The 27851-nt window shown below is 42.2% G+C and overlaps 5 protein-coding genes and 1 long non-coding RNA gene across 8 annotated transcripts; all 6 read right to left on the bottom strand.

Annotated features, from left to right (window-relative positions):
• Positions 1-1137: 1137 nt before the first annotated feature.
• Positions 1138-7832, bottom strand: crbn (cereblon). Its single transcript, XM_049732876.1, has 11 exons — positions 7699-7832; positions 7386-7504; positions 7115-7317; positions 6353-6502; positions 5153-5315; positions 4849-4911; positions 4686-4770; positions 4444-4559; positions 3435-3499; positions 2437-2568; positions 1138-2121 (listed from the first exon to the last, which is right to left on the bottom strand). Exons 1-11 carry the CDS (start codon positions 7766-7768, stop codon positions 1938-1940), a joined length of 1350 nt encoding a protein of 449 aa, XP_049588833.1. The 5' UTR covers positions 7769-7832; the 3' UTR covers positions 1138-1937.
• Positions 7833-8390: 558 nt separating this feature from the next.
• Positions 8391-9659, bottom strand: LOC125976898 (uncharacterized). The gene is made up of 4 exons (XR_007484515.1): positions 9565-9659; positions 9439-9465; positions 9162-9184; positions 8391-8677 (listed from the first exon to the last, which is right to left on the bottom strand). It is a non-coding gene; the product is annotated as an uncharacterized lncRNA (long non-coding RNA).
• Positions 9660-9979: 320 nt separating this feature from the next.
• Positions 9980-13905, bottom strand: LOC125977370 (proliferation-associated protein 2G4). Its single transcript, XM_049733785.2, has 13 exons — positions 13667-13905; positions 13081-13209; positions 12865-12970; positions 12676-12745; positions 12522-12614; positions 12378-12441; positions 12206-12284; positions 11988-12066; positions 11704-11837; positions 11527-11621; positions 11320-11447; positions 11089-11142; positions 9980-10971 (listed from the first exon to the last, which is right to left on the bottom strand). Exons 1-13 carry the CDS (start codon positions 13746-13748, stop codon positions 10909-10911), a joined length of 1176 nt encoding a protein of 391 aa, XP_049589742.1. The 5' UTR covers positions 13749-13905; the 3' UTR covers positions 9980-10908.
• A 493-nt stretch (positions 13906-14398) lies between these two features.
• Positions 14399-16651, bottom strand: apof (apolipoprotein F). Its single transcript, XM_049732474.1, has 2 exons — positions 16192-16651; positions 14399-16073 (listed from the first exon to the last, which is right to left on the bottom strand). The coding sequence occupies exons 1-2, from the start codon at positions 16203-16205 to the stop codon at positions 14795-14797; spliced, it is 1293 nt and encodes a 430-aa protein (XP_049588431.1). The 5' UTR covers positions 16206-16651; the 3' UTR covers positions 14399-14794.
• A 144-nt stretch (positions 16652-16795) lies between these two features.
• c1galt1lb (core 1 synthase, glycoprotein-N-acetylgalactosamine 3-beta-galactosyltransferase 1, like b) lies at positions 16796-22043 on the bottom strand. Its single transcript, XM_049732475.2, has 4 exons — positions 21315-22043; positions 20960-21208; positions 19263-19927; positions 16796-19146 (listed from the first exon to the last, which is right to left on the bottom strand). Exons 2-4 carry the CDS (start codon positions 21174-21176, stop codon positions 18850-18852), a joined length of 1179 nt encoding a protein of 392 aa, XP_049588432.1. The 5' UTR covers positions 21177-21208; positions 21315-22043; the 3' UTR covers positions 16796-18849.
• A 130-nt stretch (positions 22044-22173) lies between these two features.
• os9 (OS9 endoplasmic reticulum lectin) lies at positions 22174-27845 on the bottom strand. 3 transcript variants are annotated; one of them, XM_049732464.2, is made up of 15 exons: positions 27646-27842; positions 27172-27354; positions 26849-26912; positions 26709-26785; positions 26533-26631; positions 26268-26469; positions 25939-26094; positions 25734-25849; positions 25294-25354; positions 25130-25212; positions 24846-25043; positions 24543-24744; positions 24007-24174; positions 23488-23594; positions 22174-23346 (listed from the first exon to the last, which is right to left on the bottom strand). In XM_049732464.2, the coding sequence occupies exons 1-15, from the start codon at positions 27793-27795 to the stop codon at positions 23215-23217; spliced, it is 1998 nt and encodes a 665-aa protein (XP_049588421.1). In that variant the 5' UTR covers positions 27796-27842; the 3' UTR covers positions 22174-23214. The 3 variants fall into 3 exon arrangements, with proteins under 3 accessions (XP_049588421.1, XP_049588420.1, XP_049588422.1); XM_049732463.2 differs by having other exon boundaries at positions 25294-25357; positions 27646-27841; XM_049732465.2 differs by lacking the exon at positions 24007-24174 and having other exon boundaries at positions 25294-25357; positions 27646-27845.
• Positions 27846-27851: the final 6 nt, after the last annotated feature.

Here is a 27851-nt window from a genome sequence, read left to right as displayed (position 1 = left end):
ATAACTGGAGGGAAACAAGCACTAAAACCAAACAAGACAGCTTTGCATTGATGTCAAGCCGAGAGAAATATGTATGTACTGCATGTCCGCAGCTCCGTCTAAACTTCACTTGGCTACAAATGCTCCCACACAGAGACGTAAATGTTAGACCCTCACTTACTCTGCTCTCTGCGCAATGTACAGACTGGCAACTGCAAGCCACAACACTTAATCCTCCCGTCTTTCAAACAACCAAAACAAATGAGCGGAGTGGAATTTCTAAAGCCAAACGCTATCGAGGTTATGAAGGCTGGGAGCTCAGTTCAGCGAGGATCTAAGGACTAATTCTCCACATACATCAACAAAAGAGCAGTGTGCTAAGGGAAAAAGAATGCAAAGAGTGCCAGAAAATGCACAGAGACATTCTGAAATAATACTCAAAGACTTAATTTGCATTGTTAGAAAACTTGTGTTGTTTTTTTTCATTCAGAAAACTTGACATATCCTCACAGGGCAAATTTACAACTCCATATTACTGTGCTAATAAAGATTTTATGTCTGCGACAGTTTGATAATTTCCTATGGGGGAAAAATAGCTTCAAAATGGATCGTGGAACGGCATGTTCGACTCTAAATTAAACTGCTGGAATACAAATAAACTATATGTTGAACATACCGTGCAGCAAAAAAGCCACACAGACAGCAGATGGGGACCGAGGGAGGGAGCAAATGATTGAAGTTCTTTCCATTTTAGGGATTGAGGAGATGTTCGCATATCTGCAGATGGTTCATTAGGTGTTTTATTTTGGAAGCTAGTTACTCAAAATGTGTAAAACACAGACGCTTCATTTACCAGTACCGTCTGATATCACTCTTTGCCATGTTAAGTAGTTTCAGATTGGTGCTTCGTTGAGAGAGACATTTTATGTCATTTTAATTGTTAATTCTTGCAGAACAAGTGTGCATAAACAGCAAGCTTTTAAAAAGGGGGCTCAATTATCCCTCACTGTTTGGAAATTAATTTGATACGGTTATTATTATTTTTTGTTAGAAGCTTTGACCATCACAATGAGGATTCTTTTTAAAAAAATGAATAAATAAATAAATAATAAGTCTGTTTGCCAACACAATATTGACATTCTAAGTAATGGCTGCATATTGAATTGTGTGCAATTTTAATTAAGATCATTGATGAACATAACTCAGCATTTTACAGCACATTTTGAGAGCAGCTTTATAAGCTCAAGCGAACGCCGTCGTATCACATTTTTTCATTCGTGAACATACTGTACATTTTTTCCATCATGTTCAGGAAATGATTCAAAAGCCGGAACATTCTAAATGATGGCTAAATGCTCTTCTCCCACTTAGTAGTTCAAATTAGCTGTGACCTTTAAAAAAAGGGGTCATTACTGCCATAAGAGCACAAAGCACACTTGCCTTGTAGTCCATCATCATCATTATCCAGCTTGTTTGCTTACAAAAATACAACCGCTTGACTTCAGAGTTTCCAAAACATCAACAGTAAGCTCGAGCAACCTTAATGAGATATTGACGACAGGCATCAATAATACAAAAAGTGCACCTTCTTCAGGAATCCTGATAGGCTGTTTGCTCAAGCTCCAAAACCCCGTGGACGACAAGAGCTGGAGGGGAAAAGCATGACATTTGCATTTTCTGCTTTTCTGTCAGCCGGACAAACGCTCTGGCGGCGGAGCGGCATGCTCAAACCACCACCAACGGGGATGCGCGTCTCTTATGTGTCTACATATAAAGAAGCTTAAAGAACAAGCCGCCTTCCTCCGATAGCATATGCTGCTCAAGTGAAGGTTGGACGACCTTTCTGCTAATATGATGGGTTGACTGCCAAGGGTGACAGCATGTGATGTAGTGATTACTTGGAGGCAACACAACCAGGCAGGAGTTTTGACACGACAATCACAGCGGGAGGTGAAACATCACAGGCAGAAGAGGCGAGAGCCGTCACGCCCGTCCTCGCCCTCGTCGGAGGGGATACGGGGGAGCAGGGCCGAGCGGGTCAGACCCCAGAAACGAGGCGGAGACAAGTCATTCTTGGTGGAGGTGAACTTCCAGCCCATGTGAGAGCCGCAGCTTCGGCATTGAGCGATTGTCCAAGCGTACCTGAGCGGAACAGTTGGACCCGATTCAGAATCCAACCAGACGGCATTTGATGTTGCAGAATACCTAGCGCAAAGATTGCTTGGCTTCCAAAAGAAACTATTTCCGGATAAATCCAAGCAGGTATATACTTAGCATTACAGTACATGCTGTGAATATGAATTGATTCTTGCACTGGGCCGGATGTGTCTTTCTATCGACTGACAGCGTGCGGCTACTTGGAAATGATCCCATAGGGAATAGCTAGCTGTGAGTCATCCACAAGTTATTGTGTGAACTAGTAACAGCTGGATGCGGGAGCTATAAAGAGCGAGTTACCCTGGAAACCAGCTATGGAGCGTGGACGGCCTGCCGACCAGGTTGAGGTTGTTAGCCTTGTAGACGGTCAGAGTCTCGTGGACGTACCCGTGGGGATTGACATAGGCAGCCATGGGGCCGTACAGAGACAAGCTGCAGAAAGACATGAAAGAACAAATACAATTTAAAAGAGAGCTCCAGATGCCTACAAATCATCTATCCAACCTCAACCAAGCAATCATTTACTCTGAATAGACTCAAGTTCATTAGGTTGGGCTCCAGTGCGCGTCTGGACAGTTTCAAATGTGTGACACAAATGAAGTGTCATGTCATGTCATGTCGCCGTTATATAAAGTCGGGGGGTGCTATCATGTAACTTCAGCTTCCCGGGACACTAATCACTTCTAAAGTCGCTGTAATTTGGCTGATTGCGGCCATATAGTCTGGCTACCCAGAAGTGACAAAGGATTGCACTTGAGACTGAATCACACTTACCATTAGCATATTTAAAAGCAATTACCTTGCCGGCAAAGTGCAGTCACAATAACGACAGCGAGGTTTTGATTAAATAATGAAAAATTGTGTCGCTACTATTCATACAACATGTTTTTGTGTAGCCAGGTTGTCATCGCAAATGAGAATGACCAGACCAGGATAATTATAAGCTAAATAAAAACATAATAATAGTACACTATGGCTCGATACATAATGTTAATCTGACAACATTGGTGCGTCTTAGTTATGTTAGTTAAGCTTTAAATTAGTTCAATTTTATACTTAAACCAAGTGGCTAATTCGTCTCCATCTTAAGTGCTACAATTTGATATAATGAATGAATAAAAATGACTCCCAGTGGGAGGTTTGCTTCACTGACGTTATTAGCTCAACTTGTAATTTCAGGTGATCAATAAATTCTTGGAAAACTTGATCGAATAAATGTTAGGTTTTGGTTGTAAAAAAAAACACAAAAAAAAACACAATTGAGAGACCTCGATAACCCGTCAAGCATGTTGCCTCACCTGAAAATCTCATTTTTGGTGGTGATTTCTGTGTCTTGGCACCCCTTGCAGCACAGAGATGTGCACTGAGGAGGAAACAGAAAAAAAAGACGGTTTATAGGTCAAGAAAATCTATCACAGGAACTTTTGTCATCCAAATAAAAAACATACCAAATGGGCTCGATAAGGAAAATAACTATCAAACGTCGGTGCTAGGTAGCACAAGAGGGTTTTCAGGTCTTGTGTGCATCACCTCCAACAGAGTCTAAGAATAGCCAGCATGGAATTGAAAGTGAGCATAATATGTTCCCATTAAGGCTGCATATTACCTTCAATCAAACGGGAACTACAGCGGTGGGAACTGACAGCCTGACACATTGAGGATGCTCAAATGTTCAAGCTTCAGTGGGATAGTGCTAATCTTTTTTTTTTTTTACATTTGTGCAATCTGTGCAGTCAATGAGCTTTTGCGACAACTGCTCAAAAAATCTTAATGATGTTTTTTCTATTCCACCAATGGAAGTATGAATCACCATGTGACTATAAAAGGAGAAACCCCCAAAACAGAATTCATAGGAGAGCAGTTGTTCTTAGTGGTACCATAAAAAAAAAAAAAGCATGTTGCTTAATATGAAATTAGTGACGCAAAAGACTGACTGGAGTACATTTTCAGGACAGCTTCTTTTATACCCAACAAAACTGGAAACATCACATTGCACATCTACCCGAAATATTCCGAAACTAGGTGCTTTCACCTCTATTATTTTTTTTAATAGAACGTAAAAAAAATCTGATGCTTGGGTCTTGGTCTGCAAAGTCAACAAATGCTACTGATATTACAATGCATTAGGGATATCCATTTAATTAAATATTAACTGTCAGAAATGTTAATCAATTTAATTCTAATTTATTACACTCAGGGGAAACTTCAACTCACAACACCTAAATGAAAGAAAAAAAAAATAATCACACACACATATGAGTGACGATGTGGTGGTGAGTTTCTATTTTTCTGATTATTTCTCTTTACCCGATCCATTATGTCCAGCTCACAGCGAAGCCTCTGAATGGCACTGCCGATCTTCAACAGCTGAAGCCTGAGCGAGTCGTCTATGGGCAGACAGGCCGCCACTCTGTAAGAAAAGTCTGGTGGTAACCAGACAGGAGGGGGAGTGGGGCAGGGGGAGGAAGGAAAGAGAAAACAAATTAAGAGACCGATTGCGTTCACACATGTACATGTCAGCCATGGTTGCGCAATCAACTGCGGCTGACCTATGGCGTTTGTGGGGAGCGAGTCATCCTCCAGATTCTCGTCCCACTCGTGGAGTTGCTTCTTCATTCGGTTCATGAGCGACTCCTGCGGGAGGGAGGAGACCGCGTGGTTTACAATCACATTCAGATTGTTGATCTTGAGAAATTGCTTTTAGTCTCTTACAGAGTCATACAGGGCGTAGACCCAGGCTGGCCAGGGGGTTAAACTGGCACAGTGAAACTTCCTCTGAGATAAACAACAGACGGCCATTAAGTTAAAAATAGCAGAGCAAAGCAAGGCGTACTGTACATGCATCATGACTGGATGCTGTGTCAAATAGATGACGGCACTGCAGTGGAACCTTTCAGCTCAAACTGTTTAGTCCAGAATACAGGGCAACATTTTTTTTATTTTTTTTAAATTTAAGACCAAGAGCTCTTCACATAACCACTGACTGAAATTAAAACATGTTGAGGCTGAATGTTACCTGTTGGTAGTTATTCCACCAGCATTCAGCCTGCTTGCAGCTCTGAGTTGGGGGCTTGGAGGAAGGATGAACGACAAGCCTGGAGAGGGGCATTAGCTGAACAGCAGAGAGAGGATCGGGAAGGATTCGGTCTGGAAGGATCTGGACTTTAGCCTGTCGAATCCTGGGGGGGGAAAAAAACAACAGGCATTAAATTGTAGTTTAACAAAATGGTTCCACTTTTGAATGTACACACTATGCAAAGGAAGGTTTCAAGAGATCATTATGAAAGAAAAGCTCATGGGGCATTATGAAAATATAACCTCAGCGAGAGTGTATATCAGCTAATTCCATTTAAGCCATTTCTAATGGAATAAGAGCTTTGCCGTCACACTGGAGCCACTTGCAGTATGACAAACAGTCCTAACTTGCTACAGGGTCATTTGCGAGAATTATAGACGCCACCAACAAAGAGCGGAAATGTGTCTTTCTGAGCAGTGAGCTTCACTGACTTCCTAAAACGTTTGTACTCAGGACAGAATGTCATTATTTTCATCGACGCCACTGTGGAAAACAGTGCAGCCGGAAGCGAGGGTAATGAAATATGACTATAAACTCATTTCAAATATTAAAAATGACAAAAAGCGGTAATGACATTTATGGAATATTTTGAAGCACAGACTGTTTTGTTACGTAATACAAAATATATTGTGTGTATTCAATTGAGCAGCTCTAGGTGAAAAATGACAACTGCAAAAACAAGTACGTACGTATAAGCATGTGCTTGCCCTCTAGCGGTCAACTTTAGTATTGCAGCTTGAGATTTACATCGTCCCCAATCACAATTATTATTTATTTTATTATTTTTATAAAAAGTGAGTCTGCTATTTATGTGCCTATGTTCCTCATTTTGTATGCTAAAAAATATTTAAATATATAAATACAGTAAATATTCTCAGGTTTTTGTTGTCCTCCATGAAAGCATGATAATCTTTGTGTTTGATGAAAATAGGACATTTGTAAACATCTGCTTACTTTGGAAAACAATTTTTAGGACAACAATTTCTGTTGTTCCTGACAACAATGGGGGGTTAAAAGAAAAACTGTAGTTACTCTTTAGGTGTTTTGTGGTAAAGGATTGTGTTCATGTTTGAGGAATAGGTTTTGTGGTTGAACTCCAGAAGTAGTTTATTCCGAATATGTGAACCTATTGGAACGTACCCGTCTGCTTGGGTTCTTAGCTCATGGACTTTGAATCTCTGTCTTCCCACAGCTTTCACTTTGACCGTCTCAATGCCGTACTCCTGCTCCACCCGGTATGCGTAGATTTCTGCAGTAGTTCCGAACTCTGCCTCTGGCTCGCCTGCGTCACTGCAGCAATGCAAAATAGAAACTCAAAGCGGCTGTCTCCTGGGGTATACTTAACTCTGTTCATGTAGAAACTTGTATCGTAATTAGTGTGATGAGTTGTAATTGTAACTGCCCTTTTGCTCACTTATTCAAGTAGGCAAGTGGCCATTTTTTTAGACTGTGTGTCTCATTGTAAATGCATACTCTAGTAAGATAGTTGATTGTTCAAGTTTTTCTTTTCATAAGTTTATTAAGCTCGCAGGTAGGGTTATTTCCTCCCCTCCCCCCAAATTTATTAAGTAAAGCACACCTGCTGTGTTAATATTGTTCTGGAGTGGCAACTATGCACTTTTTATTAATGATTTTTTTTCCCTTTATGATAATGGTTGAATAAATCCAGTCAAGATTAGCAGTATGATGATAAATGTATTGTTATGATTTTTATTATTATTATTGCACTATCAAAAGTGCTAGTTTTAGTGTTGCACTTGTAAAAAACAAACTTTTTATAATCATAAAGCAATTCAAAGCAATCATTTAAATACATAAGTGGTACACAGACACACAGAAACATGCACCAGATTTTAGTGTGCTATGTGCACGTTTGCATGTTGCACTTTTGTAGCCATGTACCTGTGTGCTAGCACAGCAAACGTTCGATCCTTCTGTATGACACTCCTCATCATGCTGACCTCTTGCGGCCTAAAGAGCTGCAGAGGCAGCGTTTGTCCAGGCACCAGCATCACAGCAGTGTGTGGAAGCACGGGAATGGTCTGACAGCTGTCATCGTCGTGGACGGTGCGACCGTGAAACTCCTCCATGTCCGAGCCCAGATACTGTAAACACAAAATAGTGTTGACATCTATCGAGTGAACGTGAGACACAAAGCTGTTTAGTCACTCACAGCGTGTGAAGTAGGTAGACTCGGGTCGAAGGTGATAATGCTGGGCTTCGTTGCCTCCTCATTGTCTCGGTCTTCACCGTCCATGCCATCTTCCTCCTCGTCTTCCTCCTCCCCGTCACCTACACAGCAAGATATACAAATGGCAGAAAAGAGAAACTGAAAGCTTGAGATAAAAGCAGCTGAACAGGATGTGTTGTGACTGAACGTGGCCTGTTATCGCCTTAAAACGAGCCAGACCGTGAGTTAGAAACAATTAATTTCCCGGGAGACGACGAGCAGGGAATCCCGTTCAGCCGGCGAGTTGACCGCTTACCTGGATATAGCTGCAGCTGGTTGCCCATGTTGTCGTTAATGTCTTCAGCTCCACCTCTGTCGTCTGCCATAGCCTTGTTTACAATGACAATTCTTCTTCAACGGTTTGATAGTGTGTGTGACGCGCTAGCACACTGGCTCGTCAGCGCCATCTTCCGAGATGGGACAGTACGACATGTCTGAACGTTTGCCACCAAAAATGCAAGATGTACAGCTTACCTAAAATGTGATAGGCCAACATCTGGTGAGAAGGTAAACATATTTGCGTTAAAAAGGTCTTAGTGCTGTGGTACGTGTAGGGGAAAAAATCACTAGCACTGGTGTAGCACTTGAAGAGGATTTAAATAAAAAAAACACATTAACTTGAAGGCACAATAACACTCAAATGTGACATTTCCCTGATAACCTGAGTCATATGTATTTTTAGTTTTGGCTTTATTTTTCAATTTAATGGCCTTGCTTTTCACTCTGCATTTGGCAATGTGTAAACTGGATTAACTGCTTACTTCCACAACACAGCAACAATCATGCATTGCCTAGATTAAAGCAGATCATTTCATAGCTCAATGCAAGTGATGTAGCATAACTGATGTTTTCATTATGTTTAGGCTTCAATTTTGTGAAGGGAGATGACATTGCTGTAACACATTCAGGTATAATCTTCATTTGACCAACTAAAAAGAGACTTCCAAGTTTGGAACAGTGTTCATTTATTGTTCAATACATCAAATGACAGTTGCCAGATAAAAGATGTTTCATGGTCCATGAACCTAAGTGGCCACATGTGATGTCAAGTGCCAGGTTAGTGCCATCTTGTAGACTGTCACAGGTGGGTGGATGGGGCATGTGGTTGCCAGAAACCAAGTTGGAGGTGGTTCATGCATCCGTTTCAGTCATCCAAGAAAGTCCAACAAGCTGCAGCCGGCACGATGAGGGTTTACTTGGACCTCTGCCTCATCTTTCTCCTTTTACGCTTCAGCCTGTGAAAGTGGGGAAAATTGAGTTTAAGACACAATATAAAAGAAAAGGAATGTAAAGTCACAAATGAGGCTGCTTTAAATTCACAATTTTAACTGCTCACAATCCAACCAACATTTGAAACTTAATACAATTGCAGACACCTCAGTTTCCATCCGTTTTTGCCAATTAAGACTCCATTAGAACATTTCAATAACACAGTAATAACTAGAACATACCGAAATACATGAGTAACTAGTGGTATGCAAATAACAAAAAATTACATGAATACATTTGGAATACGGACTCAGGTGTTCATTACAATTTGAATCATAAAAGGAGTCATTTTTGCAGCTCCGAATTAAACTTAGGAATCGTACTCTACGCATTTACACTTTAAAAATAGACCTTTGGACATTTAACTACACAGAGACTAACCTAGCAAGTCAAATCTAAATGACTTACTAGATCAGTAGTGCCTTTCAAAAACAAAGACAAGTTGCTTACCTGCGCATGCGCTTCTTCCTCCACTGCAAGAGACGAAATCGTTCATGTTAGACCACACGTGCATTACATGTGCTACTGCATGCCTTTTATAGACTAGTGCAAATATTCATTTATCCTTAATCACGCGAGACCTAAGGCCCACGTTGGAATTAAAACACTCATTGATTCTCCATTACTAGCAAACAACAGTTAAGGCAAGTAGCATTAGTATTTCCGCTAGCTATAGCGTCAATCGTTTCTCGATAGGGGCTCTCAATGAGACCAACAAACCATCTACCTTCGCTCTCATCGTGTGGAGAAGAATCTGTTCAAGAGAAGGATAAAACAATATTAGTGGTCGTGGATGATGAATACATTTTGAAGATTTGATTGGATTGCGATGAGAAGAAACAAGATTCAATACCTCACAGCGAGAAGGGCAATGGAAAGAGGATGTGACGACAAATGGGGGCAGTATTTATATGAAGCATGACGTCATATTCAAGCGCCATTATTCCGTGTAGTCTTACTGTTAACATGATGGAAGTTGTAGTTTTAAGCGCAACATACGCGTACATATTTAGTTAACATACTTATTACTGTATAAAAATACTCCTAAAGAGGATCACGTGATTAGATGAAAATTATTAAAATTGCAAAATGGATGCGTCCGGAAAACTTATATTAAGCATATAGTTGGTCCTTTTAGAAATGAGACAAGAAAAAAATATTTTAAATAATTTCAACATACAATATGCTGGAAAATTAATCATGCTTTTACGCAACATAAATGACTATTGGATTTGGACAGACCGTAGAAATACACATCACAACGATAGTAAATGTTAGGCATAAATGTGCCTTTATTGAAAACAAACAAATATGAAAAGGTTTATTGTAGGTATTTGAAAAGTAATTTGCCCACTGACTGAGCAACACTGCAGGACTGCGCATTGTGACAAATCTGGACCTGGATCTCCACTCCTCAAATATGAGACTCTCTCTTCAGAAGCACAAAACCTGCATAGCTTCTCTCATCATGCTTTAATGGCAGTACAGTTAGCATTTTTTTTCCTGTCAACTCAGAAGTGAGTATTCATTGAAAAATATGATCCAACCAGGATGAGACATGTTGCCTATGACACTACAAACCTTGTAAATACTTTCATTTGCATTCCACACTTGTTGAACTACTCTAATAGTCAATTTTCATGAGTGACAAGCACCAAATATAACCCTTTACTGTCTGTCCTTCGAACAACGAGCAGACGGCCCACAGCATGACGGGACTGACATGACTTAAACAACCCGTTCATTAATTTGGTTCATCAGGAAAAACATGGCCTCAGACACGTAGTATATTCTAATTGGATATGTGCTGAAAGCAACAGCTCCAATAATTCTTTAATCAAATTTGGACACCAAAAAGACAAGTTGTTAGTCCCATTCACTAATGCCCAATGTAAGCTTGAGATGTTTTAGAGAGGCGGGTTTCAGCTGTAACTAGTACGGTGAAGGGGATTCATTTTTCAAAACAAGCACACCCAGTTATTTCTTTTTTTTGTCCTTTTCTGTGAAGCAGTAAAGGGTTAGGCATCCAAGAGTTCAAGAAACAACGTTCCTATGAAAGATTCACTTCCAGTTCCAGTGCTTGCTTTTGTAAATTGGGCAAATTGTAAAATCAGCTCTTCAGAATGACTGGAGGACAGCAGGGTAGTTTTCTTGCTTCTCTTTGGGCTCTTCTTGCATTGGGTGTGAAGGCAGTTATTTATTCTGCTGCCTCCGTTTCCTCACTTGGCTGGCCTGCTGCATTTTCGGCTGTCTTTGAGGCCTGGAGGAAGTGACAGCAAAGAAGTGAATGAGCACACTTGCTTTGCATTATACGGCTTTAACGGCAGACACACTGAGTGTAATATGGGACATGGAACAAATTCAGTTTAGAGAGTACCTTCTTTTTCTTTTTCTTCTGTGTTTTCCTGCTTGCGGAGCTCTGTAGTAAAGTCTAGAAATGAGACAAGTGTTAGTATAAAGCTCTCTTCTGCATTTTGCATTGAGATTGTGGACATTCTCTGTTTTATGTTTAATTTGACTTAACTGGGTAAAAGGATGTGAAATTGAAAAAAATTGAAAAAATCACATGCCACGTACCCTGCTAAAAATAAGTCAAATTCATTCGTACCCTTAGCTCTGCGTCCTGGACTTCATGCTCTGACTTGAAGAACTCCGGCTCAAAGGGCCCGCCGGTGATCCTGTGAGGCCCGTTGGCCATCAGCAGCACTGTGAACTTAAACTGAGCTACAAACTCTCCTGAGACAGAGTGAAGTAGGAGATCAATGAAAAGTTCAAACACGTGCTGAAAAAGTCAACGGACACCCGAGGGCCTTACCCTCTTTCTCGTGGAGGACGCTGAACGGCTGCAGCAACTCATGCTTTGCACATTCCACAACCCCGAGCCGGGCTTTGGCCTCATCCTCGAATGCTCTGAGTTAAAACGGGACAAATGCTATTAAAGTCTTTTCCTATAGAAGTCATTTGGAATTAAAGCAAGTGGTGTTTTTCTTACCTAAGAGTGAAGGGCATGGCATCAAACCGGCGTTCAACCTCACTGAAGAACGTACGAGAAGTCTTCATCTTCAGGCCATACTGTTTACTGGGGTCCCTTTTATATATGGTGGTTCTCAGACCTCCGTCTCGGGCCTGTCGGTACATATGATCAACATTTTGGTGTACGGCAAACTGCACTCATGCTAATACCGCAGAATCTACAAACGGCGCTTGGTTATTTTGGAATTGGAAAGAATGCTCTGGGAAATCGGAAAGGGTTGACTGCAAAATTAGGTGACCGACCTTTCCTTCTCCTGTGCTGACCAAGACGTCCACAGCGTAGACTTCATGCACCTCAAACTCTGCCTTCTCGTGATCCTTTCTGGCATCAGCAAAACAGTCAAAAGGTGAGTGCAATTTTCAATCATTTTCTTCATGTTTTAGCTTCAATTTCTCATTATGATGGTCTGAATTGAGAACCCCAGTTTTCCCTATTAAAAAAACAACAACAAAAAAACAACCTTTGTTGGTCTGTTGGGTTCTGAATGATGGTCTTCTCTCCATCAATGACATGCTGCTTTAACTGATGAGACAACATACCTTCAAAACACAAGAGACTTTACCCATCAACACTGAAATGCAGAAAAATATCAACAAACACACAAAAACAAGAGATATTGAGAGGGTACTCACCTTCGATAGGTGTGCATTTGAATGACTGGGCGATCTTGCCCCAGGCCTCTGTCACCTGAGTATTCTGTATTTGAGGGGAACAAAAAATAAAAACATAAACATCTACTTCATGGCTGGAGTGGAAACACTCGGATGCAGACGTACCTGGTTACCAGGTTTGACGAGGCGGAGAGCAGCTTCGGCGCACAGATGGGCCGCTTTGATGACGTCAGCTTTGCGTCCCGTGACGGGGTTGTCCTGCAGAGAAGATCAATGAAGATGCAGCCGAAAGAAATGCGTTTAAAGTCAGTGTCCTCACCTTAGTGGCTCCCACTACAAAGCTGTGAGCAACGTTGGCAATGAAGCCGTCTACGTGAACGCCAAGGTCACTGGAAAAACAAAGATAACAGTAACAACCTTGTCGCTTGTCACCGATGACAAACGGTAAAGATGGAATAGAAAAACAACAAATATGAAGAACACAAAGAGGAAAAAAAGAACTGCCTACATTTTGACCAGATCTCCATCTTTAAGTGTGTAGTCAGGGTCACTCTTCAGTGGAGAGAAGTGGCAAACACAGTTATTAACCGAGACGCTGGTAGGAAAGGCAATGCCTAGAAAATGGGAGACACAACCACTGTTTTCATTTGGGATATCATCCAGAGCATCCTACAACTGACATTGTGAATCCTGATTTGATAGTTGACGTGGAAGATCGCCTGACCTTTCTTCATGTCCTTTTCCTTCTTGAAGACTTTTCCAGTTTCAGCCACGATGTAGGCATCACCTTTGTCACACAGGCTGAGCACAGACATGCCTGGCTTGGCTGCTTCCGCAACCAGGCGCAGTGCCTCTGATGGGGGAGAAAAGTAAATTATAAAGCATTATTATTACCCAATTGCACCAGATGTGTTGCAACCATGGACAGAAAATGCTAATTCTGGCATTTACGACACACTTGTGAAGGTTCAGTAAAAGTTGTCAAAACTCTGATTTCATGGTGATTGAGCAAAAGCATGTTTGAGTTGGCCATTTCAGTCTGGCACATTTTATGAATGAAGAAGCTAGCTTTCCATTAGCATCCAATTCGTGCAATTGTTATTTAGCACATTGGCCTCCAACAGGCGTCAAAACGCAACAAAAAAATCTAACACGAAACGAGGCTGGAAAAAGAGCTTTGGCTGCACCTGCTAGCTCGCTCGCATGCTAGCAGCTAGCTCGCGTAGCATACGTGTGCCTCGCATGTAAACCACATGGCTGCACTGGAACAGGCCAACATGAGCGGAGCAGCTTGCAAGGCGGACACTTACGATTGGCAATGTCGCCCCCCATCTTGTACTTGGTGACCACCAGGTCGTCGGCAATAGTCTGCTCTTGCTCGTCGTCGGACATATCGACCGAGTTGGAGTTGCGAATCGAGCGTAAAGTGACACAAATCCCCGCAGATACACTCTGGATCTTGTCGACTAGCCTACCCTCCTCGCTCAGTCAGCCCGGTTGCCGCCACACACCGGACCCGTCCGCCCCCTACGCCCCGCCCATCTGAAACTGACGCATTACGTCACGACAGCGATAAAACCCGCCAAAATGTGGGTGACCTTCTCTCCCAGACTTAACAGTACGATGTCATGCTGTACAATACGTCAGCGCAACCGCCATGTTGGATGTGTCACTCGTCTAAACACTATCACAAGCTGTATTTACAAACTCACTTGTAAATTATTTCAAGATATTGTATTAATGTACAACATTTCCAACAACCTGTGTCATTTACATTTTCAAATATACATATGCAGTATTTAATTTGGAAATTATATTAGTATTTATAGTAGTATTTAATTCAAAACCCTACTCGGGAGCGATTTTAACCACTAGGTGTCGCATTTTTTTTTCCCACAGCACAAGACCATTCGTAATAGTTTGCGCCACCCAATGTGAACAATTAGTAATAGTTTGCTCCACCCAATGGGAACAATTAGTAATAGTTTGCTCCACCCAATGGGAACAATTAGGTCACAAAGAAAAACATTTGACACAGAAACTCTGTACGAAGGTCATTTCATCTTGGACTTTATTTGTGACTGAGAAGAGTTGGGATGGGAAAGTGGCAACAAAAAAAAAAAAGCAAAATTTGTTGTTGGTTTCCAACAAAAGTCACAACAGATTAGCATCTCTCCAAATTAGCTGATGATCCAACATCTTTCAAAATGTGTGTAAAAGGAAATTCAAATGATTAATAAAGTTTATTATAATGTCCAACATAATGTGTCATATATTCCCAGTTTCACAATGTTCGTAAACAATTGGCACAAGGTACTTCCGGATGACAAAAGTGATCGACTACCACTGCCCTGAACTTTTAACGACATGGAAAGAAGGACTACACGAAACGAGAATGTAATAATGAGGACATCACGGAATATCGTGCCTCTTTTAGCTTATGGTACAGTAAAGAAGCCCTCCTCCCCTCCGGACTGGTTGACCAACACATCGTCTTGACGCTTCAAGGAGCCAAGTAGGTGCTTGACCCCGTACTTGGCGCCAGTCTTAAGACCGGCCCCGAGAGCATAACCGGCCACGCCTGCGGCGCCACCCGTGGCGACCATGAGGGCGTCCGTACCGAGGTCCACGGCAGTCAGCACGGCTCTTTCTTTGGCTGTTTCTGAACAGTTGACCGATGCGTAATAAATAGCTGTGCCCAAATTGTAGAGGGTACTGACTGCGGGGATCCACTCCATCACTCTGTACACACGTTCCTCATTTTGGTTGATACATGTCATCTGGAGGTCACGTCGCAGCCGTCGAGCATCGGTGGCCGAAAGCTCTGCCTCACAATGATGGATCCAACAGTCGGCGGCTTGAGACGGTAAGATACGACTGCCTTTCTTGAACACTGCTTGGTACCGTCCAGGGAGCACACCGCTTGTGACCCCTGCACACGTGACCCCCATCTTCTCACAGGCGTCCATAGCCTCCTCCAGCGGACCGTCAGTTTCCTGGACAGCGACTCCAAGAAGCACGGTTCCGTTAACCGGGATCCAACCGTGGCAATTTTGCCTGGTCCTAGCTCGTCCCACACGCTTCCCCGCCGTGGCCAGCTGGTCAATATTAAACATGACAGCATCTAGGTGGTGCTCAGCTTGTTCGCTCTCCTGAGTGGATGCTGTTGGCTCAGATGGTGACTTGGTCCTTTGGATCGGGTCTTCCATTTCCAGGAGGAGTTCGTTGGTTTCAGCCACCCCCAGCAGGCCATATAGCTTGACCACAAGGGTGTGCGCCTCCTGCGGGCAGCCGCTCACTGCCAGCACTGGCACCAAAGACAGAGCTAGAAGCTCCTGAGAGAACCTGGATGATAAATGGTCATCAAGACCACTGGCAGACAGCAGATCCTCACACCTTAGATTCCTCTCATTGTGGAGATCTGGAATTTTCCCTTGTAGCTTTGCCTCGAGAACGGATACCACACGTTTGGCTGAAATCAGGCTCTTGTCTGCGGGGATCAGTGAGAATTCCGAATTAGGCTTTTCTGCAATTTGCAGACCAAACTGTGGCTGTGTTTGAGAATAAAGTTGGGCAGTCACTCCAGCTCCAAGAATGCCTCTCGCTGGCAACCACGGAGGAGGCTGAACCTTGCACAGAGCTTGTTCATTTAACAGGAGGACAACCACAATCAGCCACTTCAATTTGGAGACCATCATTTTGCTGCCACTAAAGATACTGAAGAAACAAAACACATGCAGTCAACTTTCTCCAAATGAGCAGATTTGAGTTATTTGGACCATCATACAAATAGTACAAATATAGTCGCAGAAAAAGATTGCAATAGTTTACCTACCTCCAAAGCAGCATCCACAGTGTAAACTGGAGTAAGACGGAGAAGACCGAATGTAGGATTCGTCTATTTGACCTCTCTAGAGGTTGGCCTCAAATTCCAAACTATCTACTGCCGAGCCGCCAATGAGACTCTCTTCCTTTACAGGACATCCCAGAGCCCTCCTCCTCTTTCGGCCTCATCTGTCTTTTCAGCTTGCTCTTCTCTTTGGCCCCATGAATCACAAGAGAGACGAGGTTAGGAATATTGATTCACGTGGGGGAAAGTCCATGGCAGTTTTGTTTGTCTGACCCGCTCGCTTCTCATCCCCCTCACCAGGTTTTGTTTTTGACCCAAATACATGAAAGCGCTCTCGCCCTGTGCCGCCAGCGAATTAATCTCCCGCAGTCCGAAAGGGAAGCGAGGCAAATTAAAGGCTAGCTGAGGTGAAGATCCTCCAATCAGATGCGCTGGTCAATGTCATTTCAAGTCTCTGCTTTTTTATTGAAATGCACTCAATGCCTAATAACTGTATTTAGATTGAAACTAAAAAACAAATAAGAAAAAAAAAAATCAAGGACATTTTCACTCCAGTTTTGCATTTGCAATCAAAGAAAAGTCATACATATACAATCAAATACAATTTATTTATAGTGATTAAAGTACCAGTGGCTGCAAATAGCCTGACCACACATTCACTTTAAAAAAATACTCAATTCCAAAAACATTAATGCAGTTATAAATACATTGCAAACATAATTCCAGTACTGTACACCTTTCCCTTAAGAGCAATTTTAATGTAATTGGATTGTCAAGAAAATAAAAGCAATTTTGATGGCTAAGGGAAAAAAAAAATGTTTTTGTCTGAACAGAAATGGCTTGGGAAGGTGCAGGTACTCAAGAAATATACTTTGGGAAGGGATAAAGAAAAATTATATGGATGCTGATGAGTAAAATACAAACTGCTGATGACAAGATGTACGCTTACATTTAGAAAAATAGACCACCCCCTAAACGATTGTTCAAATGGTGCGGCTGTGTATAGTCTTAATCCGTCTTAAAAATTTTCTTTAGCAAAAATGAAACTGTGGGATTCTTTTGGAAAGATACCTAACAAATTCTATTTGTTTTCATAAAAAAAAAAAAAAAAGTATCTGCCACGTCACTATATTTAAGAATGAGCATCTTCGGTTTGACAGTTTAAAATGCACAACGTACAAAAGCAAAAAAAAAAAAAAAAATGTCAATCACATTATTGTTACAATTCATAACATTGCAGAAAATCGAGTGAAATTCAAGCACTGGCATGCAAAGGCCATGCTCATCATTTGGAAAGGCTTCACCTCTACCCTCAAAGTGACGTTACATCGCAAATTCACATGTCAACATACCCACCGCGGTGAGAAGCAACCAATGTGATGCTTGCTTAGTCCAAGTTAGTCCTTTTAACACAAATCAAGCATTTGTTGAGGCTCATTGAGTAGCGGCCTCCTTTCTTTGGAAGAATGCACCAGTGGAAAGGTTTGCTTAACCTCCTAAGACAAATCAACATCCTGAAAGCCTGCTGTGGAACGAGAACGTTGAGTTTCCTTCGTCGGATCAGAAAACAAGATGCAACTTGGGGTGGTCAATTTTTAATCATTAAAGTATCCAATGTAATTTTTCTGAACTGCTTGGTACCATTTCTAAAGTGTCAAAATGTCTTTTTACCCTGTCGGCAGTACAAATTTCCTTTTGCTATGCTGGTATAGTAAAATGAACTGGACAATGATGAAAAGGGGGGGGGGGGGGGGGGATGTTTTGTCACCACAGTGACAATTGTCAACAATGACTTATTGAGGGGAAGGTATAAATCTCAATATGCAAGACTTTATTTCTGTTTTCAAATGATTAGTTGGATAACATCCCTCTAAAATTAGAATTACCCATTACCGGTGCACTATTTTGACAAAAGGCTCACGGGCGACATATAAACCCAAACACCACAGTGCGGTGGAAAGTGCTGGAAAGCTTCAACTTTGCTGCTTCAATATTCAGGCAAGAAGAAAAAATGTATATATATATATATATGTCATCTATTTCATTGTAGTCAGTGTTTTTAAATATGAAACTTCAGGTTTGCTATCTTTTGTTCCGTTTCCTTCTCACTTTGTTTACTTGGGCAAGGCTGCTGACCTGATACGACATGTCACGGTCAGCTGATTTAATATTTAAAGGTTGCCAGATAGACTGTGTCCCAAATTCTTTGCACAGAAAAATGTATCCAAAGGCCTATCTCTAAGCAGAACTCAGAGGACTGAATAGAGTTAAGGTCACGGATGAATCTCGTGAACAATGGTTGGTCATTCATCCTATGTGACACTTGCTCCAGTTGACGCAAGGCGTGTAGCAGCCACCATGACAAATGTCTTGACATGGAGACCCAACCGGGTTTGCTATCTTGAAAAATGTTTTGAACAATGGCACAGCTCTAGCTGGTGAACACACAGAGAGAAAATGTTTTTTTTGTATTTCAAAAACAATGTGGCTATCTGATTGAATCCGGCTGACTTGACCTGACAAACTCGAAAAAAAAAAATGTCAAAGGTGAGGCCCATGACGAGTCTCATACTTTCGGTTATTTTCATTCAAATAACAGATTCTTCATGAATAAATCCAATAGTTTGTCCCACCCACATGGTCCTACAGTTTGGCAGCTGGAGGCAGGGAGTCATCTGGTCTCTTTTCACTATTTACACCTTCTTTTTGCTCTTTTACCTGAGAATCATCTTTGTTCTCTTTGTCGGCGACATCGTCAGCAGCCGCGGCAGCAACGGCAGCATCTGACTGCTCGCGGGTGTAGCCGGGCGGGGTGGGAGGCCGGTATCGGTATTTGTAGCCAAAGGCACGCAGGTGATAGGTGTAGTACTCCAACAAATACATGTTGCTGTTGTGCACATAGTGGAAGGACACGGACAAGTCTGAGCAGCAGTTTGGACCCTGGGAAGGAACGATTTGATTAGTGTGCTTAGTCAGTGAGAAGAAACCAAAAGGTCCGCTCATATTCACGACGGTTACTTCGCCGGTAATTCTCAAAGCGGAATTTCTATACTTGCCAATGAGATGGGGTAGTAGCAGTAGCTCCAATACCAGAAGCTCTTTGGGAACTCGGCAGTGAGGTGCTGCTCAGGAACGAAGGGATGAAATGTCTCCCGTTGTAAAGTGTCTCTGGAGTCTCCTGCCAGCACCCCGACTTTCTCCATGCACTGGCCCAACGCAAGGTCCTCCACCGAGCTGGTGTGAGTGCACACTTTGTTTTGAAATCCTTGGACAAAGCGCCGCAGAGCCTCCTTGCTTAGCACGTAGCCGGCGCCGCCGCTCATGTAGCCCTGCTTGACGTAGGGCTTGAATCTCCGACCGTAATAAACCGGCTCGTCCGGCGTGTGCTTTGCAAGCACCCACCGAAGGTTGTCCACTATCACATATGAGTCATCGTCCGCTTTGAGGAACCAGTCGGCGTCGTTGCCGTAATGCTCGTGGACGTAATGGAATGCTCGGATGGTTTTCCAGTAAAGCTGGTCGCGGCCCTCTTTTGTGTCCAAACCTACAGCTGGGAAGTCGTGATTGCTTTCAGAGCTCACAAAGACAATCACGTTACAGTGCCGACTCCACGTTTCCTTCACGTGGCGGGCCTTCTTCTCCAGGGAGGTAGGAGTAGTCATCACCCAGCAAAGCACACGGACTTTTTTGTACAGTTCATCTGCCATGCTGCTGTCCTCATCTGAAAAAAACACAAGGAACAGGTTTTTATTTTTTTTTAAATTTACATTAGTCTCCACAGTAATCTCTCTTTTTTTGGTGAGTGGCAGCCTCCCAGCAGTGTTCTCTCTTTTCCACTTTATTTCCTTCTTTTCTCCTTTTTCTTTCTTTCTATTTGTCCATTCGGCGATGCCGGTGCCTTCTACCGCACCTCGGCGTGTGCAGATCGCTTCGGATCGGAATTTTTTTCCCCCCTGGGAGCCGGAATGGCTGCGCACATGGGTCGGGACCGGCGTGACTCTACGACGGCCCTCTTGCTCATCCGGCCGGCGCTGACCGGGTCCCTCACCTTGGCCTCGCAGCCGCGACCCCTGTGGGAAGTCCGCTCCATCGTGCTATTCGGAACCAACGACGTTCGCCGTGCCTGCTCCATGGTGACCATCTGCACGTGCCCCAACTGGTATGAATGCTGCTGGGGCCTGAATTTCCCCAACCCCAGGGCTCAATAAAATTTCAATCAATCAAAACTAGGAAAGAACAGAGATGAGGACAAAAGCATCCTTGATATGTTATTTTTCCCGGGCCTGTCAGAGACTGTGGACAAGCCGGACACGTAAGAGAACTTGCACACCTATACAATTGAAGGTAAGGTATGAAGCAGGGATGAATCTGGGGATACAAACAAGATTAGTCGACTTTAGTTGTCCGTGTTAAGCTGGGAGCCACCTGGTCCGTACCAACAATAAATAGTTCACCCCAAAGAGTTCGGCTACGGAACAAATAAAGTTCCTAAATTAAAATGTACTGAACAAGCATGTGCCTACAAAGTTTGGAAACACTGAGTAGGTCCTGCAGGTTGGTAATAAATAACATTATAATGCAGCTTCGGGCTAGTTAGTGAATGTGACCATGAATAAATCAAAATAAAATACTGTATATTTAATAGTATAGTAGTTTGCGGTTAAGGACGACTGCTCTAAAGTAACAATACTCTTCCTTGAGTAAAATATTTGGCTACTCGAACCACCACTATGATGTAAAGAGGCACATTTACCTGAATGATGAGGGTGTTTAAGGTTGAAGAGGGCAGACCTCTCCTTCTTCCACCTGCTGTCTTCTTCATGCTGCTGGTGGAGTTGTTCAACCAATTTGCCAATCGGTTGCACAGAGAAATTCTTGTTAAAGCCCACTTGCCCTTGATACAGGTAGAGCATGAAGAATCCCACCAGGAAACCCACACAGAAGGAGATTCTGGACACCGGGAACTTCATGCTGGGCCAGGTGTGTCGCCGTCAGCCAAGTGCTTGAGAGAAACCGCAGACATAAGCGGAAGAACACGTTAAACACATAAGCCAACGTCGAGTGTTTGACAACTCCCAGTTCTGAAAGGTGCGGTTTATTGTACTTACTAGCAACACGTAACGGAGACACCATAGCAGCACTTTTCTTCACGCTCACGGAATGTAACGACCACCCAGAGGAGCGACAGTGCATTAGCATTACATCTCAGTTTTGCAAGATTACATATTACTTCGCTTAGCTAGCCACGTTAAAAATGACCAGGCAGGGCATACTACGAGGGGAAAGAGTACGAGCAAATTATCCCCCACAAATCACCCCCGTGTGATTTAACGGAGCCACGAGGATATGCTAAAAAAGCGAGTTAGCTGACCGGCTAGCTTTTAAAGCGACAGAAGTTTATCCAAATGTGCCAGAAAATATATTAGTCGTGCGCCCCAGCTCACAATGCTCGGGGGGAAAGACACATGTTCGGCAGCGAACGTAGAGACAAGCGGCGCCACACTTGCCTAAAGGCTACGGAGAACTGAAAGTACAGCAAAATAACACTGGCAGTGGTCAGGAAAAATATTTCCGCTTAGTGACGTCATTCGGATCCGCCTCATGTTGGCTGTACCGTTAAGTCAAAGTCAAAATCAAAATCTGCTTATTGTCAATTTCTTCACATGCCAAGACACGCAAAGAGATCGAAATTACGTTCCCACTATCCCACGGTGACAAGACATAGTTCACAACATACAAGTAAACAACACAAGAAAATAAAACAAGAAGGCACAAACAATAAATAAATAATATATATGTCATATTTATGATAAATATATTATACATATATATTTATAGTTAGAGTGTAGTGGAGGTTCAATTTAGCCAATCTGTCACCTCTGTTTTTTTTTGTTGAAACATCCAAAGGCATTTTCAGCTGTCAATGACATGGACTGGAATAATTCCATATATAAATTGTGTGTAAACTGGATTTCAGAGCGACTTTTATTTTTAAGACTTTCATCCAAAACAGTTCATGTGGACCAAGTGTTTTTTTTTTTTTCTTCTGCCATGAAGTGGAATACAAATCCACAAATTCTATGATCATGTACATACCTTTCTGGTCTTATTTCTCGTGGAGAGGTGAAAGGCGGCCAATTATTTATTCCTACTGTATGACCCTTGACTTGTATCAAGATTGCACTTATTACTCAGCTTGAAGCGGCCACTAGGATTTGTGCCAAAACACAACACAACAAACACAAAAGCTACGACGAGAGAATAAATCAAAAATTATATACAGATAGAGCCATAATTTATACATATATAATGAAGCTATTTTTTTTTTTAAATGTGAAACATTTAGAAGAGTCCAGTTGCGTCGATTACATTTCTGATTTCCATGACCTGCATGCCTGGACATACACAGGCAATTTTTGGTATATTTCAGGGGCATTGTTGTTTTTGCTTACTAAAAAAACAGTGATAGAACAAAATCAAACTATGCTAAGTTTCAATTACATATGCGAACCCTAAGGAAGCATTTGTTTAAAAATCCTGAAATTCCACAGCGTGTATAATGTACACTTGTGTTTACTGACAGTTTCATCCCTTGTCTCATACTCAACAGAAGAAGGTAAATGACCTGTGCAAGCGCTGAAGTGTTGCATTGCACACCTGTGAATGGCAACATGAGTGACTACCATGTAAAATAGGCAGCACGATGTATAAAAAGGTAGACATTGTCCATCTCCTGTTTTGTTTTTTTGCAGTCATCTTGGAAAAGAAGGGAAAATGCATAATCCATTCAAGTAGAGCCGACAGTGATTCTGTCATCCAATAAAAACCTATGTACCCGCTATAGATTGCAGACTCCAGACAGGCTCCCCGAAGGTGCAAACATGTGGTCGTGCTTTAATATCAACAAACAAATCCTTTTGCCCAATGGGGGCTGTCCTTCAAGAGTCTCCCCGCATGGTTGATTACCACTGAAACACATCTTCGCAAAATAGCCGAAGCGAACGTGGCTCACAAATCCACGTCATCCGAGTCGCTGGAAGACTGGGACTCCTCTTGGCCTTCGCCCCATACAAACCTGTAGTTGTTCTCCAACTCCTGCTGTCGCTTTTGCTCTTTGTGAACTTCCTCTGTGCCTCCAGTCTTGTATATATACATGTTTAAAAAAAAAAAAAATTAGCACTACTTTCATACATTATGAAAATTACAAGTCTGAGAGCTAATTCTATGAATGTTGAAAAGATACACAAGCACAGCTGCTTCATGTCGGGAAAAAAAAATTACCAGGAGGTTTATGAGGAGTTCTCGGAACGACTTTGTGTCTTCTTCGGTCAGCCACTGATCCCCTTCCTCTGTATTTTTCCGCGTCAAGATCTTCACCTCAATTTTACCTAGAGAAGCAAACAGGAGAATATGCGGTTGTCCTATTAAATTCAATCAGTCACTCAAAAAAAAAAAACTACCCAGCCTGCAACGCAACACATTTACAATGACAAATGGATGACTGCCAGAGCACACACACACATGGATGACTTTCATTTCACGGCAAGTGTCGAGAAGGCTTCCCGTGCCAAAGTCCAACTACGCAACAACTTTTTGGTGTTACGTCTGACCACCCGATTCACCAACAATTCACCCAATATATAACTCAAAGGGAAAAAAGTAAAGAAACATCTGAGTCATCTGATTCTTTTTTATGAGTAGTTTAAAGAAGCAAAATGATTAGAGAGAGAAAGGAGGGAGGACAAAGTCATAAAGTTTACGAGTTCCACAATTATTTACGAGACCACTCCCCGTTCATACCTTCGGCCTTCAGTCCTGCTTTCTCTAGCTGTTCTTTAACCACGTCCTTTATGTGCTGCCACTGGGGATCTCCTTTGCTCAACTCCTGTACTTTGAATTCCCCATCAGAGCTGTCGCCTGTTTTATACTTAGTTATTTTGATCTTAACATGGTCATCGGCATCTTGGTCTGGGGTGACGAGACAAAAGAGGGACAAACAACTGGCTGTCAGAGACAAGAACCCTCCATGTAGACAGAAAGCACGAGAGGATGTTCAGGATTTAAAGTAGTGTACACGCGTACGGATAATCGGGCTGGTTAAAGTCGGCAAAAGACTTACTTGTGTCTAAGAAGCTTATCCTGAGGTGTTGGGCATGTTAGCAGTGATTTGTTATTGGTAATTACTTTTTGAGCTTTGACTGTTTCTGTATCAAATCCATGTGTGTGTCTATTCCGGGATGGAATATTAACACATACATCTTGACGTGCACAATGGGAGGAAGGTGACGAAAATGGAGACAGAGAAACTCAGTGATGACTATGCCAAGTCAGGTTACCGGGCTGCTTTGGGGCCAAGCTGGGGCTGCCCCGGGTGGGGTCGTTGGCTCTTTGAGCTTGTGTCGGTTGCTGCTCCGGGTCCTGCTCGTCTTTCTCCTCCAGATGATCAAGAAGCTTATCGAGCGTCGTCTCTAGCGCTTGTGTCGCCTGTGTGCGATCAAACTCCCCTTTCAGCCCTTCCGTATCCAATTCTTGCTGTGCCTGCAGATAAAAATAAAAAAAATTAAAAAGTCAGCCCTCTTTGCGGTGACCTGTAAAAAAAATAAAATAAAAATAATTCAAATTCTCATTTAATCTTTGACCTCATCTATGATGTTGTCAAACTCTTTTTGCATTGTTTCCTTTATCTCATCAGTCTTATCAGCTGGCACAGAAACATCCGCCATCTCCTCCTTAAACTCCTGCAGCAGCTGTTCATCTTCATCATCCTCTTCGTCGTCGGTGCCACGATTCAAGGATCGCCTTTCTTCCGCTTGCGCCTTTTCTCGGTTTTGTGCTTTCTACATAGAAACCAACGCAGAGTAGAAATGGAACATACAGGTGGTACAAAAACGGACGTGGTGCTGATGTGTACAAAAGCACCAACCTTTCTGTTACTCTCCTTGAGATGCTGGACAAATTTCATCAGGTCTGACGGGTCAGTGATGATTTTAAAGTTGAAGTTTTCAGCTGAAACATTCCACAAATTCCACATTCCAAGCTTTTTAACACAATAAATCAACGTGCTAGAAGTGAGATAATAAAATGTACCTTCATTCGCGTCATCTATGACTTCATTGTCAATAATTGAGTTCAAGCCATCGTCGACTGTCTGCTGAGAAAAAACAGGTCAGAGGAGTACATTTAGGTCAAACTACGCCCTCTAGCGGTCTATTAATATTATTAATTTTCAATTGAGTTTGTGCCTCATTAGGGCAAATCATACACCCTGAACTTGTCATTAGCAAATTACGGGGCAAACAATTATGATCACATTCACACATTTGGTGAAAGCAAATGTGTATGTTTTTTGTAATGTTGGGAAAAGCATGAATATCCAGAAAAAAAAAAAAATCAGAGAACAGCAAAAATAGGACAACATATGGCAAATAGGTGTGTGAATCTATTTTATCTCTAGTATGCACATGACACAATTCCAAGCATTTATTATGCAAATAAATAAATGTAAAATTAAAGAACAAAATGGGTACCTCACTCTCCTCATGAGAAGAGCTTGATTTGGAACTTGCAGGTTTTGTAATTCCCTCCCAAAACTGAGAATCCTCCAGGTCTTCTAACCCTGCATCCTCAGACATGTCGGCAATATCTGTAAAAAAATTACAAGGGACAAAAAAAACAAAATTAAAAAGCTCAATAACAAGTAACATGTGACAGATTGTTAACTCTTATATGCACCTTTTTGGTCTGACTGGTCTTGGTCATCGCTTGGTTCTGGTGATGTTTCTTCTGCAGGTCCTTCCACTGGTGCCTTCGCCTCCTCGTTACCAGCCAACATCTCATCAAGACTTCTCAGCTCCTCTGAGATTTGCGCTACTTTTTTCTTTGTGTCAGCTGGGAATTAAAAAAAAAAAAGTCAGAATACAAATACTTTCATAACAAAATAACTAAAACAAGCATTTTTATATCTCGAGCAATCCTCACTGCTTTAGTGATAAATTATAAACACAAAATGTTTTGGCTACACGACATCACTGTGCCCATTTTGAAGTTTACTGAGAACTCACAGACTTGAGCTTTGACATAATCCATGTACTGTTGTTGACTTAGTGCGGGCTGACACACGATCCCCTGCGGCTTGGCAGTGGACGGAGGTCGCAGAAAGGGATGCTGGCAGGTGCGACTGGTATGAATGGTTAGCACGTAGCGACACGACAGCGGCTCGTCCACTCGGGCGATGTAGTCTCCAGAACCGTCTTCGCACACAAACTGAGGGGGCCAAAAAAATTTGGGTAATAAACTGTCTGCTGAATGTCAATTTAAAAGTCTTACCCGGACTTCGGCTTCCCTGGGATTTCCATTGATGTCACACTTTGATCCGTTGACATAAGTCTGACTGTGGAAGCGTTTCATTCTGTGCTGTTTGGAGGCCTGGAACACCATCACAAAATCTTCCATGAGTTTATAAGTAACTGCTGTAAATTTTCATCAGTTAGAATAATCATTACCTTTGCGGTTTCATTGCTCCAGTCAAATTCAGACTCATAGTAGCCCAGGATGAGGACGTCCCCTTTGATTTCAGAATCTGAGAAGTAACACAAATCTAAGAAACAGCCTTAAGAAAACTATACAAAAACAATTTTCTTACCTTCAAGGTGGTATTGTCTGATATGCTGACCATGGCAGAATTCATATGTCCACCAATCTTTTGTCTGTGGGAGAAAACAAAAAGCAGATGTTTAAAGATAAACACACAAAACTGTTCATTTCTCATGATAAATGTTTAATACAGACATATTTATTCATAACAATAAGTGTCAAATTATAATCCAATTGGGGTAATGCATTTATGCATCCATATATTGATCCATCCATTTTTATCGATCTTTTCCTCATTAGGATCACGGGTGGGTTGGGGACTATCCCGGCTGATTTTTATTTAGTTAAATTTGTTTTTAAAAATGCACCAACCAAGACTAGACACGGAGGTTCTCGCATGGGGCTGAGTAGATCAGGAATGTCCGGTCCTGTGTACCCTTGTGAATCAGAATCTGACATCGAGTCCTGGTGAAAGCGTACTGCCTGGGCTGGAAGTCGACACTCATACGGTTGTTTGAACTTGCTGGACACCATCATGACTTCATCTGTCTTGGTCTACGGGGAAACAGTGATACAGATTAATATTTCGCCGTGTGATATTACATTGACAATTGATTGTTGTTTAGTGTAAGTTCTGTTGTGACAGCTGTCAAGTGGTTGCTGCAATCTGAGGCACATTAACCAAAACAAAAAAATACAGCACAACACACTAATAGAGGTAAAGTAAAGGAATACAGTCTATAGACAAAGCTTCTATTTTCTACAAGCCATTTTAGCCTAGCCAACAACCGTTGTCGAAAGGTAGCTTGAGCTAATCATTAGCACCAATTAAATAACCTCACTTACTTGCCCCATGATGACAGGATCAGGTAGAATCCGAATCTCATACTTCATCTCATTTAGTTCTTCTAAATTTAAGAAAGCCGAGATACAAATCGGGCATAACAATAAGAAAACGTATAATCTATTGCGACACCGTACTAAGTAAGCAGCCATTATTGACGCGCAACCCCACGCCCCTTCTTTCTCTTCCGCCTCCTCTTCTTCTTCTT

Source organism: Syngnathus scovelli, chromosome 11, assembly GCF_024217435.2.
Source record: "Syngnathus scovelli strain Florida chromosome 11, RoL_Ssco_1.2, whole genome shotgun sequence".
NCBI classification, from domain to species: domain Eukaryota; kingdom Metazoa; phylum Chordata; class Actinopteri; order Syngnathiformes; family Syngnathidae; genus Syngnathus; species Syngnathus scovelli.
Note: the sequence above shows the minus strand (reverse complement) of the source record. Positions and strands in the feature narration are given on the sequence as shown.